General features: G+C 54.8%; 1 protein-coding gene across 1 annotated transcript; it reads left to right on the top strand.

Annotated features, from left to right (window-relative positions):
• The first annotated feature begins 4,028 nt into the window (after window positions 1-4,028).
• SOX9 (SRY-box transcription factor 9) lies at window positions 4,029-7,162 on the top strand. The gene is made up of 3 exons (XM_005530689.3): window positions 4,029-4,843; window positions 5,627-5,880; window positions 6,271-7,162. The coding sequence occupies exons 1-3, from the start codon at window positions 4,413-4,415 to the stop codon at window positions 7,026-7,028; spliced, it is 1,443 nt and encodes a 480-aa protein (XP_005530746.1). The 5' UTR covers window positions 4,029-4,412; the 3' UTR covers window positions 7,029-7,162.
• Window positions 7,163-23,957: the final 16,795 nt, after the last annotated feature.

The raw sequence follows: 23,957 nt of genomic DNA, 5'->3' as shown, positions 1-23,957 counted from the left end.
AAATCCCAAGGAGTTCTCAGCTGAATTTACAAAATTAATCCGGTCCCAAGGAATTCTGAGTTGATTTTACAAAATTAATCCAATCCCAAGGAATTCTCAGCTGAATTTACAAAATTAATCCAATCCCAAGGAATTCTGAGCTGAATTTACAAAATTAATCCAATCCCAAGGAATTCTCAGCTGAATTTATAGATTTAAAGTCAATTCTTTAAGGAATTAATTTCCATCTAAAGGCCCCAAGGCCGTCCCCCATCAGCTCCTGCTCCCGATTTCCTCTTTTATTCCCCAGGATCAGCTGGAATAGGGAATGGGATCAGGGAACTCCACACCAACCCCATGTCCTGGCATCCACGGATGCTCCCACCAAAACCCAAAGCACAGATCCCATCCCTGCTCCGGGAATATTTGGGATAGGAGGGAAACCCGTGGCATTTTACAGCTGGAATGGCACAAGGTGGAATCCCTGGAGACCTGAGCAGGGCTGGGAAAAGGGGATGGAGGAAAATGAGAGGAGAAGTGAATTTTTTGTGCTTTTCTGAGCTTTCCCTGCTCACAGGAGAGAGGGAGAAGCCAAAGTGTGGGAATATTTCTGTGGGATGCAGCCCCTCGCTTGGATTTAATAAATGAGGAGGGGGATTTTTACATTAATTAAGCTGCAATTAACGGAGCTGAACCAGCCCTGCCAAAAGCTCCCTCGGAAAACGCCGGAGCAAACACTCCTGGCCAGATCCAAAGGCACAATCCCACCTGGAATTCCATGTGCTGGGCCACGGATCAATAATCGATCCAGTTTTGATATCAAATCTCAGAGTTCTGCTGTGGGAATGCCTCTGTTTTTAGGGAATTTCTCTGCACCCCAAACCTTCCCGCTTTTCCCTCACCACGCAGAGCGAGCAGGGGAAGCTTTTTCCGGGATCAGCAGCTTTTCCTTGGATTTCTCCCCCACTGGAGGAGTTGAGGGGACACGGTGACACCACAGCATCCCTGGGGAAACCTTCCCAACACCAATCCCGAATCCCTGGGGTCGGAGCAGAGCCTGAACCTCCTCGGGATCAAAGGGGAGAGGGATCAAACCCTTCCCAAGCTCCCCCCAAAATCCATAAAACAACTTTTTCAGCACAGCTCATCTGAAGCACGGCGATATTTTAAATTTTGTCAGAAAAACCTGCCCAAATCCACCCCCCAGGGCTGTTCCCTCCACTCCCAAAATTCCCATCCCCTCCACTCCCCGCACCAACTCTTGGAAAGATTATTCCCTAAAAAACAGGGATTCGATTTAGCACAAGGAGCAGGAAAAAACCCATCAAACAAGGGCTTTAATCCTCACTAAAAAAACCTTCCCTGCTCCCTGAGCTCGCCACTTTGGATAAAACAATGTTAATTCCAGATTAAAAAAAAAAAAAGGAAAAAAAGAAAAACTTCCATCCTGTCGGGAAAGCAGCAGCTTCTAAAGGCAGCTTCCACCCGGCTGTGATTAATCAGCTTGTCCACCTTGTCCAAATAGTCCATCGAGCAATAATTAAAAATAATAAGCCAGAAATTATCGAATCACACACAATAAGTGCAGAGCTCCTTCCCCTCTCGCTTTTGTTTATTGTTCAAACTTGTCAAGCCCCTCGCCCTGCTCCGGGAAGGCAGAGCCCCCTTCCAGCAGATGGATGTGCAGGATGAAAAATCTCCTAATTATGAACCTTTTCCTCCTTCCATCGCTGACCCTCCCCAATTGTCCCGGAGTTGTTTCTGCCAATCAGCAGCAGGGCCAGGGTGACAAGCTGCTGTCACCGCGTTCTGCTCCTCTCCAGGTACATTTTGTTCAGATTTTGGCCCCAGCAGCTCCAGGTGAGATCACAACAATCTCCTGCCTGCGTTTGCTTGGATGTTCTGCTGCAAATTGATTTGTTAAATGAGGTTTGGGGAGCTAAATTCCAGCATGCACCAGCCTAGAGCTGAGATCACCCAGGGGAAAAGAATCCAAATTATCTCCTGTAGTATTGGCTGAAAGTTTACCTTTTTCACAGCAAATAACAATGCAAAATTCAGCGGCCCTCTCCTGGAATATTGGATATTTAGCAAAGGAAAGAAATACAAATCTGGGGAAGGCGTCCTCGGTGTTCCAGGAATAAAAAATGCCCCAAATTCCCCTGGAGAAAATCCCGGCTCTGCTCGCAGTGCCCCTGTTCCTGCAGACAAAGGCTCTGGAACAGAGCACAGCCACTTACCTTTAAACTCACCCAAAGCAAAACTACTTCCCAAAAAAGTCTGCGAGCATGAAAGAAAAAAACACAAAAACAACAAAAAAAAACCCCCAACAAAGTCATCACCAGAACCTCAGGGAAAACTAAAAACAACCGAGGAGAGGGTTTCCAGTGCGTTTATTCACAGCGACTTCCCCGCTGCCTTGTCCTTTTTTTTTTTTTAATTTTTTTTTTTTTTCCACGTGCCCTTTCCAATACCTTGGAACCCTCCTCGTCAGGATAACGGCGACAATCGCGACAGGGGAGCCCCGCCGCGACAGGACACGGAGGCGGCCGCTGCCCCGAGGGTTGCCCGGCCACACAAAGGCTGCAAATTAAAGCAGCAAATTAAAATTAAAGCAGCTTCGAGAAAACCCCGACTTTAACGCTCGAGTTGCAGGGGAAAAGTTCTGGGCTGCGAGGTTCGGGAAGGGAGCAGCGCTCCGAGGTTTGTGCCCCCGAAAGGAGCTGAGGAGCGCGGGGAGAAGGGAGGGAGGTGGGAAAGGGCAGCTCCCACCGAATCCCCTTCTCCTGGAGCCTTAAAAACCAGGATTGCGTTATTGCCCACCTGGATCGGGATGGGAGTGACAGCCCCGATTCCCTTCTGACCCGCACGGGAAAGCCGCTTGCGGCTAAAAAGGTGCGATTCCTACAAAGCTCTAAAGATTTCTGCAGAGAGAAATATCTGTATTTATCCAGGGATAACCCCGGGAGCTCCCGGGATTCCGCTGCGGGGACGAGACTGGATCAACTCGGCAAAACTTTTATTTTTGTGGGGAAGAGGCCGCTCCTTCCCCGGGCACAGCTCCAGGCCGGGATGCGGGACCGGGATGCGGGATCAGGATAAGGGATCGGGATGGGGAACAGGGATGGGGGAACCGGGATGGGGAACCGGGATGGGGAACAGGGATGGGGAACAGGGATGGGGAACAGGGATGGGGAACAGGGATGGGGAACAGGGATGGGGAACCGGGATGGGGAACAGGGATGGGGAACAGGGATGGGGAATAGGGATGGGGAACCGGGATGGGGAACGGGAATGAGGGTCCCGCAGCCCGGTCCGGCCGCTCCGGGGAAGCCGCACCGGGGCTACCAGGATGGGCAATAAGGATATAAAGAGGAATAAACGGGGAAGGCGCGGATGCCGCAGCTCGGGGTTGGGCGCAGGGACGCTCCGGACCCCCCTCTAAAAATCCAAAAGAAAAAATAAAAATAAAAAAATAATAAAAAAGGAGAAAACTCGAAAGCGCAGCAGCGATGTTGGGGTCTCTGGGGGCGGCCACCCGCAGCCCCCCGAGGCTGTCCCCGCTCTGTCCCCGCGGTACCGGGAGGGTTTCGGGGGGCGCGCCCGGCCCGGCCCGGCCCCCCCGCCCCCCTCGCGCGGTTCCTGGGCCTCTGGCGCCCCCTCGGGACGGAGCCGCGCTGCGCCCGCGGCCCCGGCGCGCTCCGCTCCGCGCGTCTGCAGCGGGCCCCGCCGGGCTCATCCGCGGCGGCTCCGGCAGCCCTCCGCGGGGGGCCGGGGGGGGCCCGCGGGGGTGCCCGGGGGGCGGCGGCCGCTGTCCCCGTCGCTGTCGCCGTCGCTGTCGCCGCCGCTGTCGCCGCCGCCCGTCCCGCCCCGACAGGGCCGTGCCCCTCAGCGCCGCGCGGCCCCGCCCCCCGCGCGGCTCAGCCAATGGGAGCGGCGCGGCCCCCCCGGGCAGCGTTGTGATTGGCTGGGGCGGGGCGGGCGCGCGGGCCCGCGCTGGGGATTTGTGCGCGCGGCGCGCGGCGGGCGCAGAGCCGCGCAGGAGACCGGCGGGGCCGCCGCGCCCGACACTGCCCCGGCCGCTCGCCCTGCTCCTTCCTCCTCCTCCTCCTCCTCCTCCTCCTCCTCCTGCTCCTTATCCCGGCCTCGCCAAAGTTTTTCCCCTTCCTCGTTTCGGAGTTTTTTGGTTTTCCTGGTTTTTTTTGTATTTTTTTTTTTTTTAGCGTTTTCTCGCTGAGGAGAAGTAATAAAAAAGTTTTTTGCAGGCTTCTCGCGGTTCTTCTCCGCTCCGCTGCCGGTGGAGACTTCGTTTCTCCGAGTTTTTACTTTTTCAACCCTTCCCTGCCCCTTAACGCTTAACTTTTTAATTTTTTTTTGTTTTGTTTTTTAATACTTTTTTTCGCCCCCTTGTTCCCCCTCGGCCACTTTCTCGCATGAATCTCCTCGACCCTTTCATGAAAATGACAGAAGAACAGGACAAATGTATCTCCGACGCCCCCAGCCCCACCATGTCGGATGACTCCGCCGGGTCCCCCTGCCCCTCTGGATCCGGCTCGGACACGGAGAACACCAGACCCCAAGAGAACACCTTCCCCAAGGGGGACCCGGACCTGAAGAAGGAGAACGACGAGGACAAATTCCCGGTGTGCATCCGGGAGGCGGTGAGCCAGGTGCTGAAGGGCTACGACTGGACCCTGGTGCCGATGCCGGTGCGGGTGAACGGCTCCAGCAAGAACAAACCGCACGTCAAGAGACCCATGAACGCCTTCATGGTGTGGGCACAGGCGGCCCGCAGGAAGCTGGCGGATCAGTACCCGCACCTGCACAACGCCGAGCTCAGCAAGACCCTGGGCAAGCTCTGGAGGTGAGTGCGGAGCCGGGATGCGGAGCGCGGCGAGGAAGAGGATGGTGCGAGCCTGGAAAAGGCGCTGAAAAACTTTTTTTCGCGGAGTGCAAAACTTTGTTCGGGGGAGAAGGAGGAATAGGAGCGGGGGAAAGTAGGGAAAAGTTCGCTTTGTGGTGTTGGAAGTGGTTTCTGTGCCCCGAGCGATGGCCGGGGGCCGGCGGAGCCCCTCGGGCTGCCCCCGCCGTTGTTCGCTTGCGCTGCCGGAGCGGAGGAAACGCTGGATTTTGGGGATTGCATCAGCTCGGGCCGGGCCGGAGGGAGCGCGGGGCGATGCGGGGAGGGTGGTGGCGGTGAGTGGCGCAGGGCCGGGTGGCCTCCGAGTGCCAGAATAAGGCGGGGAGGGCAGGAAAACACAAGGCGAGTGAGTCACCTGGGCCACCGCGTCCTCGGGGACAGCGCGGGGGGGGATCCTGGAGAGCTGAAATCTGTCCCTGGCAGGCAGCGATGTCCCCAAAGCGCCCGGGGACAGCGAGGTGTGCCCGCAGGGTGGGCAGGGCGAGGGCTGGACCCCGCTGCAGCCCCGGGCTGGGCACCGAAGGAATGCGGGCGACGAGAGGGGCGACAGGCAGAGAGCACCGGGGACAAGGGGGTGACAACCCACGAGTGTCCCGGACGGGGGGGTCCAGGCTGTGGGGGGGGGCTTTGCATCGCTCTTTGGGGGGATCCGAAGGAGGGCTCGACAGCGGTGTCATCGCTCGGCGCCCCCCACAAGTGACCCCTCGCCCCCCGTGCCCCCCCCAGGCTGCTGAACGAGAGCGAGAAGCGCCCGTTCGTGGAGGAGGCCGAGCGGCTGCGGGTGCAGCACAAGAAGGACCACCCCGACTACAAATACCAGCCCCGGCGGAGGAAGTCTGTGAAGAACGGGCAGGCGGAGCAGGAGGAGGGCGCGGAGCAGACCCACATCTCCCCCAACGCCATCTTCAAGGCGCTGCAGGCAGACTCGCCCCAGTCCTCCTCCAGCATCAGCGAGGTGCACTCGCCCGGGGAGCACTCGGGTAGGTAACCCGGAGCCTCCGGGGACACGGCACAGCCGCCCAAAGCTGCGGCCCAAACCGGGCTGAGGTCGGGGTTGGGTGAGGGAGGGGAAGGGAAAGAGCCAGGAATGGGGTGAGGAGCAGGGAGAGCTGCCCGCAAGCCATGCCCGTAACCTGGGCACGCAAATCCTCACCCCAGCGCGCCACCACAGCCACCTCCCCCCGGCTGCGGGCGAGGAGCGCGAACCCACGCTTTTCATGAACCAAAAAGCCACCCCAAAGCCGTGGCCGTGCTCCAGCTCCCGCCCGGGGCGGTGCTGACGGGGCCGGGGTCAGCGTCCCTCGCACCTGGGCTGCGCGCGGAGCACCAGCGAGCCTTCCACGCCTTCACCCCTCTCCTTCCTCCTCCAGGCCAGTCCCAGGGGCCCCCCACGCCCCCCACCACCCCCAAGACGGACCCACAGCCAAGCAAGCAGGACCTGAAGCGCGAGGGCCGCTCGCTGGGCGAGGGCGGCCGGCAGCCGCCGCACATCGACTTCCGCGACGTGGACATCGGCGAGCTGAGCAGCGACGTGATCTCCAACATCGAGACCTTCGACGTCAACGAGTTCGACCAGTACCTGCCGCCCAACGGGCACCCCGGGCAGCCCGGCCAGGTCACCTACACGGGCAGCTACGGCATCAGCGGCGCCGCGGGCACGCCGCCGGCCGCCGGCCACGTGTGGATGTCGAAGCAGCAGGCGCTGAGCGCGGAGCAAGGCCCGCAGCAGCAGCAGCAGCAGCAAAGGACGCACATCAAGACGGAGCAGCTGAGCCCCAGCCACTACAGCGAGCAGCAGCAGCACTCCCCGCAGCAGCAGCAGCAGCAGCAGCAGCAGCAGCAGCAGCAGCTGGGCTACGGCTCCTTCAACCTGCAGCACTACAGCTCGTCCTACCCCAGCATCAGCCGCGCTCAGTACGAGTACGGCGAGCACCAGGGCTCCTCGGGCTCCTACTACAGCCACGCCGGGCAGGGCAGCGGGCTCTACTCCACCTTCAGCTACATGAGCCCCACGCAGCGCCCCATGTACACGCCCATCGCAGACACGGCGGGGGTGCCCTCCATCCCCCAGACCCACAGCCCGCAGCACTGGGAGCAGCCCGTCTACACGCAGCTCACCCGGCCCTGAGCGGAGAGCTGGCGGGGGAGAAAAAGGCCGGCAAAAGAAAAATTTTAAAAAAAAAAAAAAAAGAGAGAGAGAGGAAAAAAAAAAAGTTTTCAAAAAAAAAAAATAATAATAATAATAAAAAAATCAACGGCAGCAACCCGGCAAAAATGAAAATTTTCGGATGGGAAGAATAATGGGAAGAGAGCGAAAGCAGCGAGAACGAGTGGCCTCGGACTGGTTCGGTGTTTGAAATTGAAATTGTGTAGTTGAATTAATGATTAAAAACAGACTCACGTGGAAGCTGGTGGGGAGGAGAGAGCGCCTCAAGCCTTCTGCACTACAGCATCCTCCAGCACCCGCTCCCAGCCCCAAAATTTGGGACAGACTTGCCAAGGACTGGACTTGAACTCTGCTTCAGAGATTTCCACCCAACCCGCCCAGCTGGCTCCTTCTCTGGACTTTTGTAATGATTTTTTTTTTGTTGTTTTTATAGCAGTAATTAAAAGAAAGACAAAAAAAAAAAAATAAAAAAAAAAGAAGAAAAAAATGGGGGGTAAAAGAGAAAGCTCGGAGTCCTCTGTGAGGAATATTCTCTATTTTAAATATTTTTAGTATGTACTGTGTATGATTCGTTACCAATTTGAGGGGATTTATACCTATTTTTTAGAGATTTTTTTTTTTTGAAATGCTCTTATTTTTCCAACAGCTAAAAAAAAAAAATGACACTTAGTGGAGCAGCCCTAGGTTTTCTTGCAGAGGTATTTTTGTATAGAGAAGTGTCTTTTTTTGCTCTAAAAATGAAACTAAACCAGCGTGCTCTGCCCTGGGAACCCAGCACTGGGGCAGGGACCAGCATGGGAGAGGCTTTATTTTTCTAACTCGTAGCAAAACCAGCCAGGAGGAGAACTTCACTTTATTTTTTAATAACCTCGAGCCTTAAAAGAAAAACAAAAAAAGAGGAGGGAAAAAATAAAAATAAAAACCCCCACAAAAAAGAAATCAATCCGTGGAGCAGCCCCGAAGCGCTGCTGAGAAGCCTTAAAGCAGCCCCGTGATAATCACGGGCTGGGGGCTGAGCCCGACCCCTCCGGGCCCCCCCTGCCCACCCCAGGGTGCCAAACCCAGCCAGGGAGACCTCTCAGACCCTTTAAATTATTTATTTGGGGAGAAGAGCAGCTTTTAATCACGATTTTCCTTGGGTTTTGTTGTTTGGATCTCCCCCGTGAGTCCTTTGGGAAGCGTTGTGTTAGTTGGGAGCGTTGTTTGGGGAGGGGGTGACCGTGCCTGTTAAATTATGGTCTGAAACTGTAACCAGTCCTTTATTTATCTCTTTAATTCCTTTTGGTTGTTGTTATTATTATTATTATTATTCTTTTTGGAATCTGTGTCCTGGGTTTGTACAAACTTTGCGCTCTTCCTTTTTTTTTTTTGTTTTTTTTGAGGTTTTATTTTATTTTTTTTTGTCTCTTGCCTCGGAGGAGGAGAAACTGGAAGAAGGAAGAAAAAAAAAAAAGAAAAAAAAGAAAAATGAGATTTGTACAAACTAAAGATTGCAAATGTAGCGGATCACTGAATCATTTGCCTTGTTTCCTGCCTCAGCTCTCTGGGACACACGAGCTCGTGCAAGGACGAGCCCCACACCCCAGCCCTGCTGCAGGGGTGGCACCGTTTTAGCCTTCAACCCCCCCAAAAAACTGCCTGGGAGAGGTGGGGGGGACACTGATTTTGGTGAAGCTGTGGCTGAACAGTTAAGGATTGCTTTTTAAAAAAGACAGCAGACTTTTTTTATTTAAAAAAAAAAAATAATGATATATTTGTTAACTGTTTTTTTTTTTTTTTTAGGGATTCAGTAGGAGAAAAAAAAATCTTAAAGCACTCTTATAATATGGCATCTTTCTATTTCTGTATAAAAGCAGATCTTTTTAAAGTATTTCTGTAACTTAAAAGACCTGTCCTTTAAATCATATTTTGTCTTTAGGTAAGTTTGGTTTGGTTTTGGTTGCAAGATCCTTCTCTTTGTGAAACTTACCTTTTTTTTTGTTTTGTTTTGGGTTGTTTTTTTTTTTGTATATTATTGTTTGCAATAAATATACATTGTATTAAAAGTTCCACCTGCCCCAGGTGTGGGATTTATTCTCAGGGTTTGTTATCAGCCTCCAGGGGACACGGGAGGGTTGGGCTGTTCCCATTCCTTTATCCCAAACTCGGCCATCCCAGGAAAAACAGAGCCAGGGAATAAATGGGATTGGAGATGGACAAATCCAGACTGGCCAGGGCAGGGTGTGACCCCAGAGGTGACACCTGAGCTCTGTCTGTCCCCAAATCCTGCTGGCTCTGCTCTCCCCTGGGCCGTCTGCCCGGGTTTGGGGGTGCTGAGCAGAAAGGAGCGACACCAAAGCTTGGGGCTTTCAGATCCTCCTTTAAAAACTGCTGCAACCCTCCCAGAGCCCCCAGCTCCCCCAGGAGCCGATCCTTGTCCCCTGTCCCTCCCCAGGACAGAATGACCCCCCCCGGCTCAGCCCAGCTTTGATTTGCCCATCAAACCCCTCCCAAATAAATCCCTGCTCCAGCCCTGCCCTGCCGGGCTCTGCAGCAGCTCAGGCTTTGTCACCTCCCCCAGCGCTGCTGTCACCGCAGAGCTCCCTGGGGACACAAATCCCCGCAGCAATCCCCTGCAAAAACTGGGAAAACTCCTGTAAAAATGTCCCAACTTGTCCCCAATTCCCCCCGGAGCTGCAGCCGGCACGGGGCCACCCTGGGGCACCTGGAGAAAGCAGAGCCAGGGAATAAATGGGATTGGAGATGAACAAATCCAGACCGGCCAGGGCAGGGTGTGACCCCAGAGGTGACACCTGAGCTCTGGCTGTCCCCAAACCCTGCTGGCTCTGCTCTGACCTGCCTGCTTCAGGGCTCGCTTCCAGGAGTCAGGCGGAGATTTTATCCCCCCTGGAATCTTTTCCCGGCTGGAAAACCTTCCCTGATCCCATCCAGAGCATGGGACAGCGATCCCAGAGCACCCAGAGCTCCCGGCCCCACCACAAACCCTCCGCACCTCAGTGAAGTGTTTTACATCCCGGAGGGATTCATTAACTCTGAGCATTAATTGGGGTCAGTGGCTCTCTGCTGTGCCGTGTGGGAACTCTTTGATCCCGGACATTTCTCTTTCCCCTGCCCCGCTCGGACTTTGCCCGCCACAAGTTTTGGCCTGGCTGCTTTTTTTGGGATAAAAGAACAAACCCAATAAAACCAACATAAAAGAACAAAAAAGATAAAACCTGGTTTAAGGGTGAGGAAGGAGCTCCAGGGAGAGCTCAGCGGGTGCAGTTCCAACAATTCCATCCAGAAATGTCTTTCCAACGCTCGTGTGGGTGGGGTGGGCTGGGAAATGAGGACAGACATTGCCTGACCCTGCAGGGCCAGGAGGGACCTTGCTCATCCCACCCCACTGGGAGCACTGGGAGCACTGGGAGCACTGGGAGCACTGGGAGCACTGGGAGCAGATCCCAGCGGGAAGGGATCCCTGCAGGATCAGAGCTGAGCCCAGCACGGCCCCATTTCCATCCCAGCCGTGCTCAGCTCCCCTCTCTCCTCTTCTCCAGAGCTGCCTCCACCTTCCCAGCGGGAGCATCCCGGGGATTCCTTCCTCACAAAAACCCCAAAAGAGCAAAAAGCTCCTGCCCCGGCCCTGCCATCCCGGCTCTGGCTGATTTTGTGTGGGTTCTGAGGGATTTGGGCTGCACCGGACAAAGCCCAGCTCCGGCCCCCTGCCCACCCCCGAGCTCGGCGGGGAGACCCCCAGGGAGGGGAAAACGCTGGAAATGCTCTCAGCCCGTGCTGGAGAGCAGAGCAGGAGGCTGGGGAGGGAAATGATGAGCCGGGGGAGCTCTGGCGATGCTGCAGGGCAGGTTTGAGGCGGCTGTGGGGTGGGGGACACCGGTAGAGCCCCCCGAATTCCAGCAGAAATCCCGGATAGCGAGGCTGAGCCCTGTGCAGTGCCGGGAGGAGTCGGGTTTTTCCACCAGTTCGCGGGGAGGTGGAAATGAGCGCTGGTAAATCACATTAAAGAGGGAGAAAGTTTTCCGAGCCGCCCCACGGCGCAGCCCCGCTCCCCGGGACATCCCGCTTTTCATTGCTCGGTGTCAGCCGCTCCTTCTGCGAGCTGCAATTCGCATTTTTTTCAGCCAGCTGCCGGTGCTGACATCGCCTTGGAGCCGGGGCTGTGTCCCGGGGAGGAGGAGAGCGCAGGAGCCGCTCCGGGATCCCCGCGGGAGGAGCGGGGATGCGGCACCCGGGACGCTCCCTCTGCCCTTCCCAGCGCCGCTTCCCGCAGGCAGGAGGGGATTCCCAAGGAAAAGTGAAAGCGGCGGAGTTTCCCCTCGGCTGGGGTTGGTTTCCCTCGGGATCACGCTCAGGGAATTGCGGCCAAGCGGGAGAGGGGTTTAGGAAAGGGAGGGGGCAACCCCAAATGCCGTTTCTCTGCGAAATTTGGTTAAAATGCTTGGATTCGATGCTGTAAAGATGGAAAAAGCGGGGAGAGAGGAGAACTTAGAGACACGGGGCACAGACGGGTCCAGGGAATGAGAGAGGACACCAGAAATAAAACCTGAAGCAGATCTAGCACAACCTCCTGCCTCTGTCCGGCCGGGAATGAGGATGGAGATGGATTGGGATAGCTCAGAGCTCGGGCTGCCAGGGCTGCAGGACACGGGGACTCTGCTGTCCCCTCTGCCACCCCCAGCTGTCACCCACCGTGCCCGGATCACGACGGGAGGGGGGGAAAGGCTCCCCCAAACCCCTCCTGCCCTCCCCGCCAGGTAAAGCCCCCTCTGGTGCAGAACAAACCCCTCTGGGGCAGGGATGGGTCATCCCCAGGCTGCCCCCACAGCAAGCCCAGAGCCATGCCACTGATCCCAAAATTCCCAGGATCCGCTGTCTGATATCCCAATTTTAGGGGAAAAACCCCTTGGGGATCTGCATCCTGCAGGGTCCAGATCCATCACCCAAAATCCCAATTTCAGGGAAAAATCCCATGAGGAGCTGGACCCTGCAGTATCCAGTCCCACCACCCAAAATCCCAATTTCAGGGGAAAGTCCCATGAGGATTTGGACCCTGCACATTCCAAATCCACCACCCAAAATCCCAATTTTAGGGAAAAAAAACCCTTGGGGATTTGCATCCTTCAGCATCCAGATCCATCACCCAAAATCCCAATTTCAAGCCCCATGGGGATCTGCACCCTACAAGGTCCAGATTCATCACCCAAAGTCCTAATTTTGGGGGGGGGAAACTCCATGGGGATTTGCATCCTGCAGAGTCTAAATCCACCACCCAAAATCCCAATTTCAGGGAAAAATCCCATGAGGATCTGGACCCTGCAGAATTCAGTCCCACCACCCAAAATCCCAATTTCAGGGACTGCTCGAGTCCCCACACCAGAGTTTCTCACAGCTGGAAAGGATTTAACCCTCAGCTCCCCAGGGACGTGGTCCCCCAGCCCAGCACAGGTAGGACAGAGTTTCTGTCACCTCCCAGATGTGTCAGGAGGGAAAAAAAAGCAGTTTTATATCTGATTTCCCTGCTGCCAGCGTGGGGATTAATTACACACCTCGTCTGGGCAGAGCCCAGCTATCACCACGCAGAGTCTCGCTCCATAAATTTCCAACTGCTAATAATAAGGCTGGACAGGAGTTTTAAAGCTTCAGTAGACAGTTTACAATTAACCTACTCCTGTCAGCTGGAAAATCACCTTAAAATGGGATTCCAGTTCACGTCTGGCTCGCTTGGAGCGGGAGTTTCACTTTTGGAGAGTGAGGAGCTGCCCTGGAAACGCAGGGAAGGCACCGAGCAGAGCCAGGGGAAGGCCGGGGGGCAGTTCCAGCTCAGAGCTGACCTGAATTTTTCCCAATATTGGGGCAGATTTCACCAGGGCGCTGCCAGCCCAGCCCTTGGAAGCTGGAAATCAGCTCCGTGAGTTTGGGAGATTTTCGGGCTCATCACAAGCAAGTTTTTTTTACCCAGGAGACAAAGCACACCTTGGATTTCGCAGCTGAGGGAGAGGAAAATGTGGATTTCGAAGCCCCAAACTACCAGAGATGCCCAAGGAATGACGAACACGGAGCACAGGATGTGCCCACCTCAGCAGCCCCGTGGCTTCCTGGGCTTTTTTCCCAAGCTGGGAGGTGAATTCCATCAGTTGGAGCCAGTGGTCATCTCCCAGCTGAGCCAGAGTTACCAGGACACCCCCGGAGCTCAGGGTGCCTGACCCCCTCTGCTCCCTCTTTTAGCAGCTCACTCACAACTTTCAAAGATTAAAATCACCCTAAAAAGGGAATACGGGCTTTTACTGCCAGGGCTGGGAGGCTCTGGAATAGAATTCCCAGAAAAGCTGAGGCTGCCCCATCCCTGGAAGTGTCCCAGGGGCCACCTGGGATAGGGGAAGGTGTCCCTGGGGTGGGAGTGGATGGGATTTAAGGTCCCTTCCCACCCAAAACATCCCATTATTCCATTCAGGGAAGCTTTGGGATCCAAACCAAACCTCGTGGAGCCTCCAGCCTCACGGCTTTGTCCCTCATCCTTGCCACAGCTCCAAGGTGAAGCTTCCCAAAACTCCCGCTCGAAACACCTTTGAAAAGCCCCAAATAAACGAATTCCATCAGCAAGGAACAACTTGGGCAGGGAGAGGAGGGGGGGAGCGGGGAGCCGCCCAGTCATTTTCTGTGATTAAAAGGCAAATTTTATTCCTGGAGAAACTTGGAAGCAAATGTGGCGTTGCCATGGTTTCACACCCACTGGCTGGAAATGACAATATTAGCAGGGTGACCTGGTAATTAGAAACTGTGCCCCCAGGTCAGGCTGCGGAGAAAATAAAGAGAGATTAGGGCGTGCTAAAGACACCGCATAATGCTGCGGGCTCCTGCGCTCCCCACCTTTTATAAGCGGCCCATTTAAATGCAGATTCTGACTTTCCACCTGGGGCTGCTAATCTGTCTCACAGCCAGATCAAACAATGAGCCAGCGCTCCGCACTGTGGGGCCGGGCTGCTCTGAGGCTCGGGCTGTCATCGGGTCCCTCGCCCTGCCTGTCCCCCTTTTTCTCAAGGGAAAAGCCCGAGGTTTTCATTCGCCGGTGATTATTTGTGCGCGTTGGGTGTTTGTGTCCTCCTCTCCCATCCCTAAATTCCGAGGGTTTGGAGCAAAGCAGGTTCAGATTTTCATCCTCCTCTTCCTCCAAACTTCAGTGATTTGGAGCAAACCAGGCTCAGATTTTCATCCTCCTTTTCCATCCCAAACTCCAGTGATTTGGAGCAAAGCAGGTTCAGATTTTCATCCTCTTCTTCCACCTCGAAACTCCAATGATTTGGAGTAAACCAGGTTCAGATTTCCATCCTCCTCTTCCTCCAAACCTCAGTGATTTGGAGCCGCCTCCCTGGGCAGTTCCAAGGTCTGACCACCCTTTCCTTGTAGAAATTCCTCCTGATGTCCAACCTGGACCTCATCTGGTGGAGCTCGAGACGTTTTCCTTCTGTCCTGGCATTCCCTGGGAGCAGCTCCTGACCTCCCCCGGCTGTTCCCTCCTGTCAGGGATTTTTGGAAAGCCACAAGGACCCCCCGAGCCTCTTTTTCTCCAGGCTGAGCTCCTCAAAAAGCCCCCAAGGAACCCTTCCCTGACAGCCTGGCCCATAGGAAGATTCCCAGGACTCTGCCCATGGAAAAATGTCGGGAAAATCAGCCCAAGGTGTTTTCCCTGGTGGCAGCAGGATGTTAAAACCCATCCCGCTTGAAAGGGTCGTTCCAGTGTCACCAAAGCCAGGTGACATCAGCACGGCCGAGAGGGACAGGGCTCCTCAGAGCTGCACCCGGCCCTTGAACGCTCCTCTCTTCCATTGAAGAGCATTCCAGGGAGCGCTCATCACACCCCGGCAGGTGTCGGGAGCATCGGGCACCGTCCCCGGCTCCTCGGAGAGCTCCTGGAATTTTATCCGCTTCCCTGAAGGTGCCAAAGGCTTTGGTAAAACGGGGGTTGAAACGTGGGGTTCGGTAAAATCTCCCCTCCTGGGATGGGTTTTGACATCTCTGTGGTGCTGGAAATCTGAGCTCGGCCAGCTCCAGGGAACCAGCGCCAAACATTCCCAATTCCAGAGCCACCTCGAGCTTTCAAAACGGGAAAAAACGAATTCGGGAGACTTGTGGGGACAGTGGAGGATGCTGCCTTCCCCTCCTTTATCCCAATCTTTGTGAAATGGCAAACACGGGAAGGGAAAGCCGAGGGGGAATCCCGGAAAAGAATCCGGAAACCCTCGGGAAGAGCAGCCTGTGGATGCAGCGGGCAAATCCCTTCATTCCCAGCTGCCTTTTTTTGGGTGATCAAACAGGGATCGCTCCTTGGAGCAACGCTGCGGTGCTAAAGGAACACAGTGGAATGCTGGAGGCACTGGGAATTCGGGAAAAGCCAGCCTGGATCCCTTCCCGTTCCCACCTCCGGCATCCAGGCAAAGCTGAGCTCCTCCGTGCCTCAGTTTCCCCCAGTGTCAGCTCCTGCTGCACCGCACAATTCCTTCTACGCCTGCAGACCACCGAGCCCATTCCGCACCAGTTTTTCTTGCAGGTATCAGCCCTGAAGAGCCGATTTTGGTCACCTCACCCCTCCAGGCAGCACAGACACTGCGAAACGACCCCCCCGTCCCCAAAATAAAACCCCAAACCTGAACCTTATCATCTCCATCCTGTCCTTCCCTGAGCCCCTCTGCCGCCTCCCGCCCCTCTGCTCGCCCCCTGCCCAAACTGTCATGGTTTATTTTGTTTGGGTGGATTTTCTTTCTCCTTCTGCCCCCCCTCCCCAGGCCAAACAGAGACTTTTCCCATGGAGATGCAGCCCATTAGCATCCTTGTGCATAATTAGAGCGGCGGGCATTGTCATGCAGAGCAGCCTCGGATGACAACACTTCAGCCGGGACGACGCAGGAACGCCGCGAGCAAGTTTCTCACACTGGTTTTTTTGGGTTTTTTGTTGTTTTTGTGGTGTTTTTTGTTTTTGTTTTTTTTTTAGCCTGGGAGAACCGGGCTCAGCGCGGCTTGGAGATTTTAGTTAATTAATTAATGGCTACTGGGCTTCTCCCAGCCCCTCCGCCCGTGGGCTCCGTCTATTTTTTTTTTTTTGGCGGAATGGAATCGTGGAGTGGGTTTGGGTTGGGAAGGAGCTCAGAGCTCATCCCTGTCCCCATCCCACGCCTCCCACCACCCCAGGTGGTTTGGACACTTCCAGGGATGGGGCAGCCATGGAAAGACCTGTGCCAGGGAAGGATTCCTTCCTTGGAAAACTTTTTAACTCAATAAAATAAACCCAAGCCCCAGCCCAGGCAGGCTCGGGATGATTTCCCGGCACGCAGATGGGACAGGAGGGCTGAGCCCAGGTGGGTTCTGTCCTCACTGCTCTCCCTGAGGCCTCACAGCAGCCAGGACGGCTCCAAAAGCTTTTCCTGCTCCCAAATCAGCGCCTTTGAGGGGTTTCTGCTGGCTCTGGGTGGACGCTGCTGCTGCTGGTGCTTGGGGAAGGTGGGAGAGCCGGCCCAGGACGGCTCCCAGGAGGAGCTGAGCTGGATCTGAGCCCCTCTCCTGGAATCTTCCCCTTCCCAGCTGCTTTTCCCCTGCTCCTCGGGCAGGAGATGGGAGCAGGTTCGTGTACAAGGCACAAGGACTGAGAAGATCCATTCACCCAAGAAAAGCTGTAAAACAGGAGCTGATTTTCAAATCATTCCAGCAGAGCCAGGGGAAAACTCCCAGATTCCCCAATCCCACTGAGAGCAGCACATTCACCATGGGGCAGAGCAAAAGATCAGCTCGGAAAGGGAGAATAAAGGTGGATTTATGGCTCTAAAAAATTCCCAAGCCCCGTTTCCAGAAGGGATTTACCTTCCCAAGGGGCAAAGTCCCGTTCCCTGGCAGTGGGATTTGCAGCCTCACTTCTACAAAGAGCTCCAGAGCCTCCAGTCAGAGGATTTTGCTCAATGGGAGGAAGATTTGAAAGCTTTTATTAACCCCAAAATCTTTTATCAGCCCCAAAATGTTCCCCACAAAACCCACCCCACACCTGCTCCATTCCTGGCTGGAAAGGAATCCCAGACAGATCCAAAGCCAGAGGGGCTCCCCAGACTCATTAAGCAGAACAAATCAACCCCAAATCCTGCCTCCAGAGCCGAAATATCCATCAGAAATCTGTCTGGGGGTCCTTCAGCAAGCCCTAAACAGGGCTGGGGGGATCCCAGATGGGATTTCCAGCTTTTTCCTTGGGATGGAATCAACAGCTCCCAGCAAGAGGCACCAAAAGACGGAGGAGCAGCAGAGCCAGAGCGCTCCTGGAGATTGAATTCCCCAGCTGGAAGCTCGGGATGCTGCTGGGAAGGTCAGGGATGGTCACACCTGCTGGGTCGAACCCTCAAACCAGCGCTTCCCTCCCCGAATCCCAGCTCCTCCAGCAGCTGACGTGGGTTTGGCACCCACATTCCAAAGTCTTTTCAGCTCCCTGAGGTGCTCTGCCAACATCTTCTGTTCCGGGAACAAGAACTCCTTTGAGACGGGAATTTCAGAGGGAGCCAGTGGGAAACCGGGGGTGGCTCGGAGCCACTCCTGGCCACGATCTTTGCCATTTTTGATCCTCCCTCACACCGATTCCTGCTCGGTGGAGGGCAGGGTTGGGAATATCCTGCATTTCTGTCACGGGAGAATTCCTGAGGCTCCACCTGAGCATCCCAGAGCTTCCCTGGCAATTCCAGCCCCTTCCAGGCCACAGGAATGACTCAGGATCCCACAGGGAGTCACAGGGATGGAATCTGGGGCTCAGGATCCCACTGCAGCAGGCTGAGTCACAGGGGAGGAATCTGGGATATTCCTGAGGAATTCTGGGTTTAACCCTTGCCCTCCCAACTCTGCCCTTTGCTTTCAGGCTGGGAATTCTCCCTCGCATTTAAAACGCGCTGGAGCAGCAGGAGTGAGAGGTGGGGAGGAGAGGGGCACGCCCACCGGCGCCTCCCCAAATTCCTGCAGCATCCCAACACCCCCCCCATCTCTCTCTGGCCCATCCCTGCGGAGCTGCATCCCTCCCAAAATCAGGGATTTCAGCCAAAAACGCGGCCCGGCCGCGCTGCCCCTCAGCAGGTCGTTAAGGATTCCCGTGCTCGTTAACGGGGGGATTGAGGAAAACCGGGAAGGGAAGGAGCCACGAACACCCCTGAACCTGCCCCAGCCCCCCGAAATGATGAGATCCGGGGGGACACTGGGAGCAGCAGAAGGAAAACTCCTTTTCCTGCACCGGACACCCCAAAAACATCGGCTGGATCACTTTGGGAAGTGGCACAGCCCTGTCCAGCCCTGCTCCACACCCCGGCAACCCCTGGATTGGCCAGCAGGAAAATCGGGTAAAACACAGGAAAACTCTCCAGTGGATTGTCCAGGAGCCCCTGGACACAGGTTCGGGTGACAGGTTTGGGTGTCAGGTTCTGGTGACAGGTTCAGGTGACAGGTTTGGGTGACAGGTTCAGGTGACAGGTTCTGGTGACAGGTTTGGGTGACAGGTTCAGGTGACAGGTTCGGGTGTCAGGTTCTGGTGACAGGTTCAGGTGACAGGTTTGGGCGACAGGTTCTGGTGACAGGTTCAGGTGACAGGTTGGGGTGACAGGTTCGGGTGTCAGGTTTGGGTGACAGGTTCAGGTGACCGGTTCAGGTGACAGGTTCAGGTGACAGGTTCTGGTGACAGGTTTGGGTGACAGGTTCAGGTGACAGGTTCTGGTGACAGGTTGGGGTGACAGGTTCAGGTGACAGGTCTGGGTGACAGGTTCAGGTGACAGGTTCTGGTGACAGGTTCGGGTGACAGGTTGGGGTGACAGGTTCAGGTGACAGGTTCGGGTGACAGGTTCAGGTGACAGGTTGGGGTGACAGGTTCAGGTGACAGGTTCTGGTGACAGGTTCGGGTGACAGGTTGGGGTGACAGGTTCGGGTGACAGGTTGGGGTGACAGGTTCGGGTGACAGGTTCAGGTGACAGGTTCGGGTGACAGGTTGGGGTGACAGGTTCAGGTGACAGGTTCGGGTGACAGGTTGGGGTGACAGGTTCGGGTGACAGGTTCGGGTGACAGGAACCTCCTGCCCAGCAATGACAGCGCTGAGGGGCACAGCCCGGGGGGTTTCCAGGCAAAGCAGCAGCTCAGCCCCCCGAGGGCAGGACAGGGCTGGGGAGGGCATTCCCGAGGCTGGGAAGGACGGAAGGAACAGGAAAAAACCATCGGGGGACCCTGGGTGACACTTGGGTGACACCTGGGCACTGCGGGGAGGGAACAGCCAGAACCACCCCAGGTTCCTGCCCCTCCCTGCCCAGGGAAATCCTGGAAAAGTCCCCCCAGCCCTCCAAGATGCTTTTCCAGCTCTCTGAGAGGAGAGCAGATCCCTGATCCCTCTCACAAATCCTGGAATTTTAGGAGCTTTTTTATTTTTTTCCTGGGCAAATTGTTCTCCTTTCCGAAGGTTTCTCTCCTGGGATTTTGCAGTGGGGCAAAAAAAAAAACCCCAAAAGTCGCTTTTGGGGGGGATCACTCAGGGACTGAAAGCAGCAACACAAATTCCCAACCTGCCCCTGCTCAGCTGCTCCCTGCTCCACTCCCTCTGCAGAGTGAAAAAATAACCCGGAGAAATTAAATATTCCCTAAAGCTGGGCCTGCAGCGCACGTTAATGTTCAGCAGCAAAGAAAAATGACAACTCTTTGTTTAGACTTTCTCCTAATTCATATTTCATCCGGGCCTCCCCTAATCCAGACCCAATCCATCTTCCCTCCTATTTGTTTTTCTCTCCCCCCTCCCTTTTTTTTTTCTTTCTTTTTTTTTTTTTTTTTTTTTTTTTTCCTTTTAACCTGTTTAATCCTTTTAAGTTCAAGGATTTGAAAAGCAAATACTATAAAAGATGAAAGGTGCGTTGGAGGAAATCAACTTTGATAAGAGGCTTTTATGGCTTGTAAACCTTATTCCGGCCCTTGGGCTTGAAAGGCAGCACTAATTTTAAGAGCTTTATGCAAGCCTCACGTTGAGCTTCAAAAAACAATATCCCTTTCCAGCCTAAAAAATTGTGGGGCTCAGGGGCTTCTCCTCACGTTGGCCCAGATCTGGGTGACCACAGCACGAGTCTGGATTTTTAGGAACTCCAGAAACAGCCAAAACTAGTTTAAAAGAAGAAAAAAAAATATTAAATATTAGGATTAATAGCGTAATCCTGAATAAATTGCTTGATTTTCTCAGAGCTCTGCACCTGCGGCGGCTCCAGCCACGATCCCACACCTGGACTTTTACAAACCCGCGGAGAAGCTTTAAAATGAAGGAGAAAACCCACAAAATATTGGGATTAGCAGCACAGCCCCCGAATAAAGTGCTGGTGTGATATTCTCCTTAAAGCTCTGCACCTGCAGCAGCTCCAGCCACAATCCCACACCTCCCCTGGCCAGGGAAAAGCGGCTCTGAAAGGGTTTAGGAGCTCCAGCCCCACGTCCTGGCCCGGCTCCTGTGGGGTTTTCCATTTATTCCATTTATTTTTTGGTGTTTTTGTCCCTGAAGAGCACGAGCTGTTTGCAAACACCCCAATCCAGCGGTTTTCACCTCTGGAAAAGGCTCCCAGCAGCAAAAAGTGCAACTTTTATCAGCCAGTTTTCTCTGCCCCGCAGATCTGCAAAGCCAGGGAGCAAATCCTGCTCATCCCCCGGGCTGAGGGAGCACAGCGGGCTCCAAGGGACAGCAGAGCCCAGCCCTGCTCCTTCCCAGGCTGAGGAAGCGCCAGGAAATAACAACAATCCCGGGAATAATCGCGGAGGAGGGCTGAGGACGTTTCCATGCTCCATTTCCATGGAGCTCAGCTGTCCTGGGAAAGGATTTCCAGCCCAGCCCAGGTGTCAGGTGTTCCCCCAGGATCCTGTCCAGAGCCTGGGAAGGGACCAGAGGCAGGGCTGTGGTTTCATAGCTAAAATAAATCCAATTTCGGGGTCATTCCCACCTGGGAAGCGCTTTGGGGGAGCTGGGAACAAAAATCAGCCTCTGCTCACGGGATCAACCCCCAAAATCTTTAACAGCAAAGAACATCGTGGCAAATCCAACATCTTTATCCTCAAACATCATCCTTTGGGATTCCAGCCTGGAGCTGCCTGTCCCTGCTGAGCTCCCGGTGTCCCCAGCAGGAGGAGGAGGAGGAGGAGGAGGAGGAGGATGTGGAAGTGCAGCTGTTGAGCTCAGCAGCCCCACGGCGCTGTGCTGACACTCGTTCCAGCCAGCCTGCAACATTTGGCCACCAGAGCTGCTCCCTGTTTGTTTTGGGAGGACCAGGGATTGCTCAACAGCTGCTGGGGAGGCCTGCTTAGCCAAAAAAAAAATATAATAATGCCCTACCCTGAGCACATCTCCAGGGAAACCAAGTGGTTTTTCCACTTATTTCTGTGTCACCCGCAGCAGCAGGGGACTGGAGCAGCCCCACGGGAGGGAGAGGAATCCAGCAGGAATGGGGACAGGAGGAGGAGGAGAGAGGAAAGGTGACACAATGGGTGGCCAGGGCTGGGCCAGAGCTGAATTTCCGAGCGGCCGGAGGAGGAGGGAGCGCTTCCCAAAAAGTTCTGTTTGCAATCAAAAGGAGCATCCCAGAGGAGGGGCTGCCCTGACACCTCCAGCCGTGTGGGAAGGGCCCAGCCGAGGGGTGGGTGAGGAGCCAACAGCCTGGGAAGGGCTGGGACCCCACCAAACCCAGCCCTGAGCCCCCGGAGACCTGGATGGGACCCAGCCGCCAGGAATCGTACACAAGGGGTGGGAAGGGATGAGAAAAGCTCGTCACAAAGCCTTGAAACGTTCCCTGTTTCGGATATCTGGGGGAATATCTTCATTTTAACAGCTTTTTTTGAGGATAGGCTCGTCGTAACTAACAATTAGGCTGGAGTACCCAACTTCCCACATCCCCATTCTCCGAGGATCTTCGCACCCCACACCAGCCCCAGGAGCCACTGACCCCACAGGGTGACTGACACCTCTGCCAGCAGGAAAACAATCAGGAATGGGGCTCTGGATTTGCAGTTTCCCACACAAAAATTCCTCCTCCCCTGTGCCGGAGCACCGCTATGCCGTCGCTGTCACCTTACACCAAGCCAGGGACTGGGGATCTCCTGAGCCCCCAAATCTTCCTGTCCTGGCTTTGGGAGAGCCCCAAACCCTCTGTGGGTCGGAGTCACCCCACACACCCACAGTGCTGCCATGGAGTCACCCCCGAGCCCTTCCCTCCTCCAGGGACAAACCTGGGACAGGTGAGTGCCCCCAGCCCCTGCTGGAATTTTGGGATGGGATCAGGATCAGGATGGGATTGGGATTGGGATCAGGATCAGGATCAGGATCAGGATCAGCGGGATGGAGCTCCGGGGCTCCCAGGAGGAGCATCCAGCGCATCTTGGAGCAATCTCGGCGCTCATTAATTCATTAATTGCATCCTGCTGGCCCAGCCCTCCCCAGCTCTGCCCCAAAGCCTGGCAGAGCCTCCCCAGCCCTCCTTCAACAGCTTTAACCTCTTCCCTCCTGAGCCTCGGCCAAGGGGACGGAGGAGAATTCCAGGGGAGCGGCGCCCAGAGGTCACCAACCCCGAGCGCTCAACTTCCTTCTTTTCCCAAAAAAACGGGGCGGGAAGGGGGGAGAGGCCTTTGCTCTGGTGGGAACCCACAGCTCCTGCTCGGCTTTGGGAGGATGTGGGCCCAGCTGGGGGGCGGCCAGGATCAAAGAGCCTTTGACATTTTCAGACCAAAGGGTCTTATTTTTATTTTATTTCTGAGGGCCACATGCAGTCAGAGGTCTTTAATGGTGCTGGAAACAGATGGGCCAACAGCTCCTCTGCTCATCCAGGGCGCCAGGCAGGAAAACACCGCGGAAAAAGGAGCGAGGAAAGCTTTCCCTTCTCCATTTCCTATCCCTGCTCCGTTCTGGCTGCGCCTGGACAAGGCTGGAGCGGTCACCACCCAATTCCAAGGAGTCTCCAGCAGGTCAGGGTGGTTCTGGATGGGAATCGAGCCCCTCAAACAAAGGAATTGTTCTCATTTTCAATAAGGAACCAAATGAAAACGTCCTGACTTTTCCAGGTTCTCGATTTCTGCTTGGAATTGTTTTTCCCGTTTTTCGCTTCACTCAGACAAGAGAAGGAAAATACAAAAGTAATGAAGAAAAGGGAAAATGCAAGGAAGGGGGGAAAGATGGAGGAGAAACCGTTTTAGAAGTGGAAAAAATCCTAAAATTCAAAGCCAAACTTTTTTTCTGGGAAGAGGAATTCGTTAAGATTTTGGGAGAGAAAGGGTGAAGCTTTGGTTGGAGAATTCCCAAGAAGATCAATTTAAAATCATCACCTCCCTCTGCCCCTGGAGCCCCTCATGGAATTACTGGTGCCTGGAATTTCAGCACAATCTGCTGTGAGCTCCCCAAGCTCAAAGATTTTCCTTCCCCTTGGCTAAACCCATCCCAAGGTTCGACAAAACTCAGGATAACGCATTTGTGGAATGAAACCTCTGGCCAAGCCATTGCCCATCGCTTCTCCAGGGAGCTCCATGTGCAGCTCTCCCAAAGGAACATTCCAGCCTCCATCCAAGATGGCACAGAGCTGGGAATTCCATCCCAGAGCTGGGAATTCCATCCCAGAGCTGGGGATTCCATCCCAAATCTGGGAATTCCATCCCAAATCTGGGAATTCCATCCCAGAGCTGGGAATTCCATCCCAGAGCTTCAACTCCCCCTGGATCTGTCTCTGCTGAGAGCCTGCACGGAAAAATTCCCAGGCAGGATAAAAACAAGTGGAAAACAGCTGGGAAAGGGAAAGCTGGGATGCAGACAGCACTGATGGAATTTGTCTGAACCTCGGCATGGACTGATTTGGTCACAGAGGTGGAGCCAGGAATGCTCCTGACATCCCC

The sequence above is a fragment of the Pseudopodoces humilis genome, chromosome 21 (assembly GCF_049639895.1).
Source record: "Pseudopodoces humilis isolate 2021_Gansu_Grassland_sample_001 chromosome 21, ASM4963989v1, whole genome shotgun sequence".
Taxonomy (NCBI): Eukaryota; Metazoa; Chordata; class Aves; order Passeriformes; family Paridae; genus Pseudopodoces; species Pseudopodoces humilis.
The sequence above is the reverse complement of the archived record's forward strand: the minus strand, read 5'-3'. Positions and strand labels throughout refer to the sequence as shown.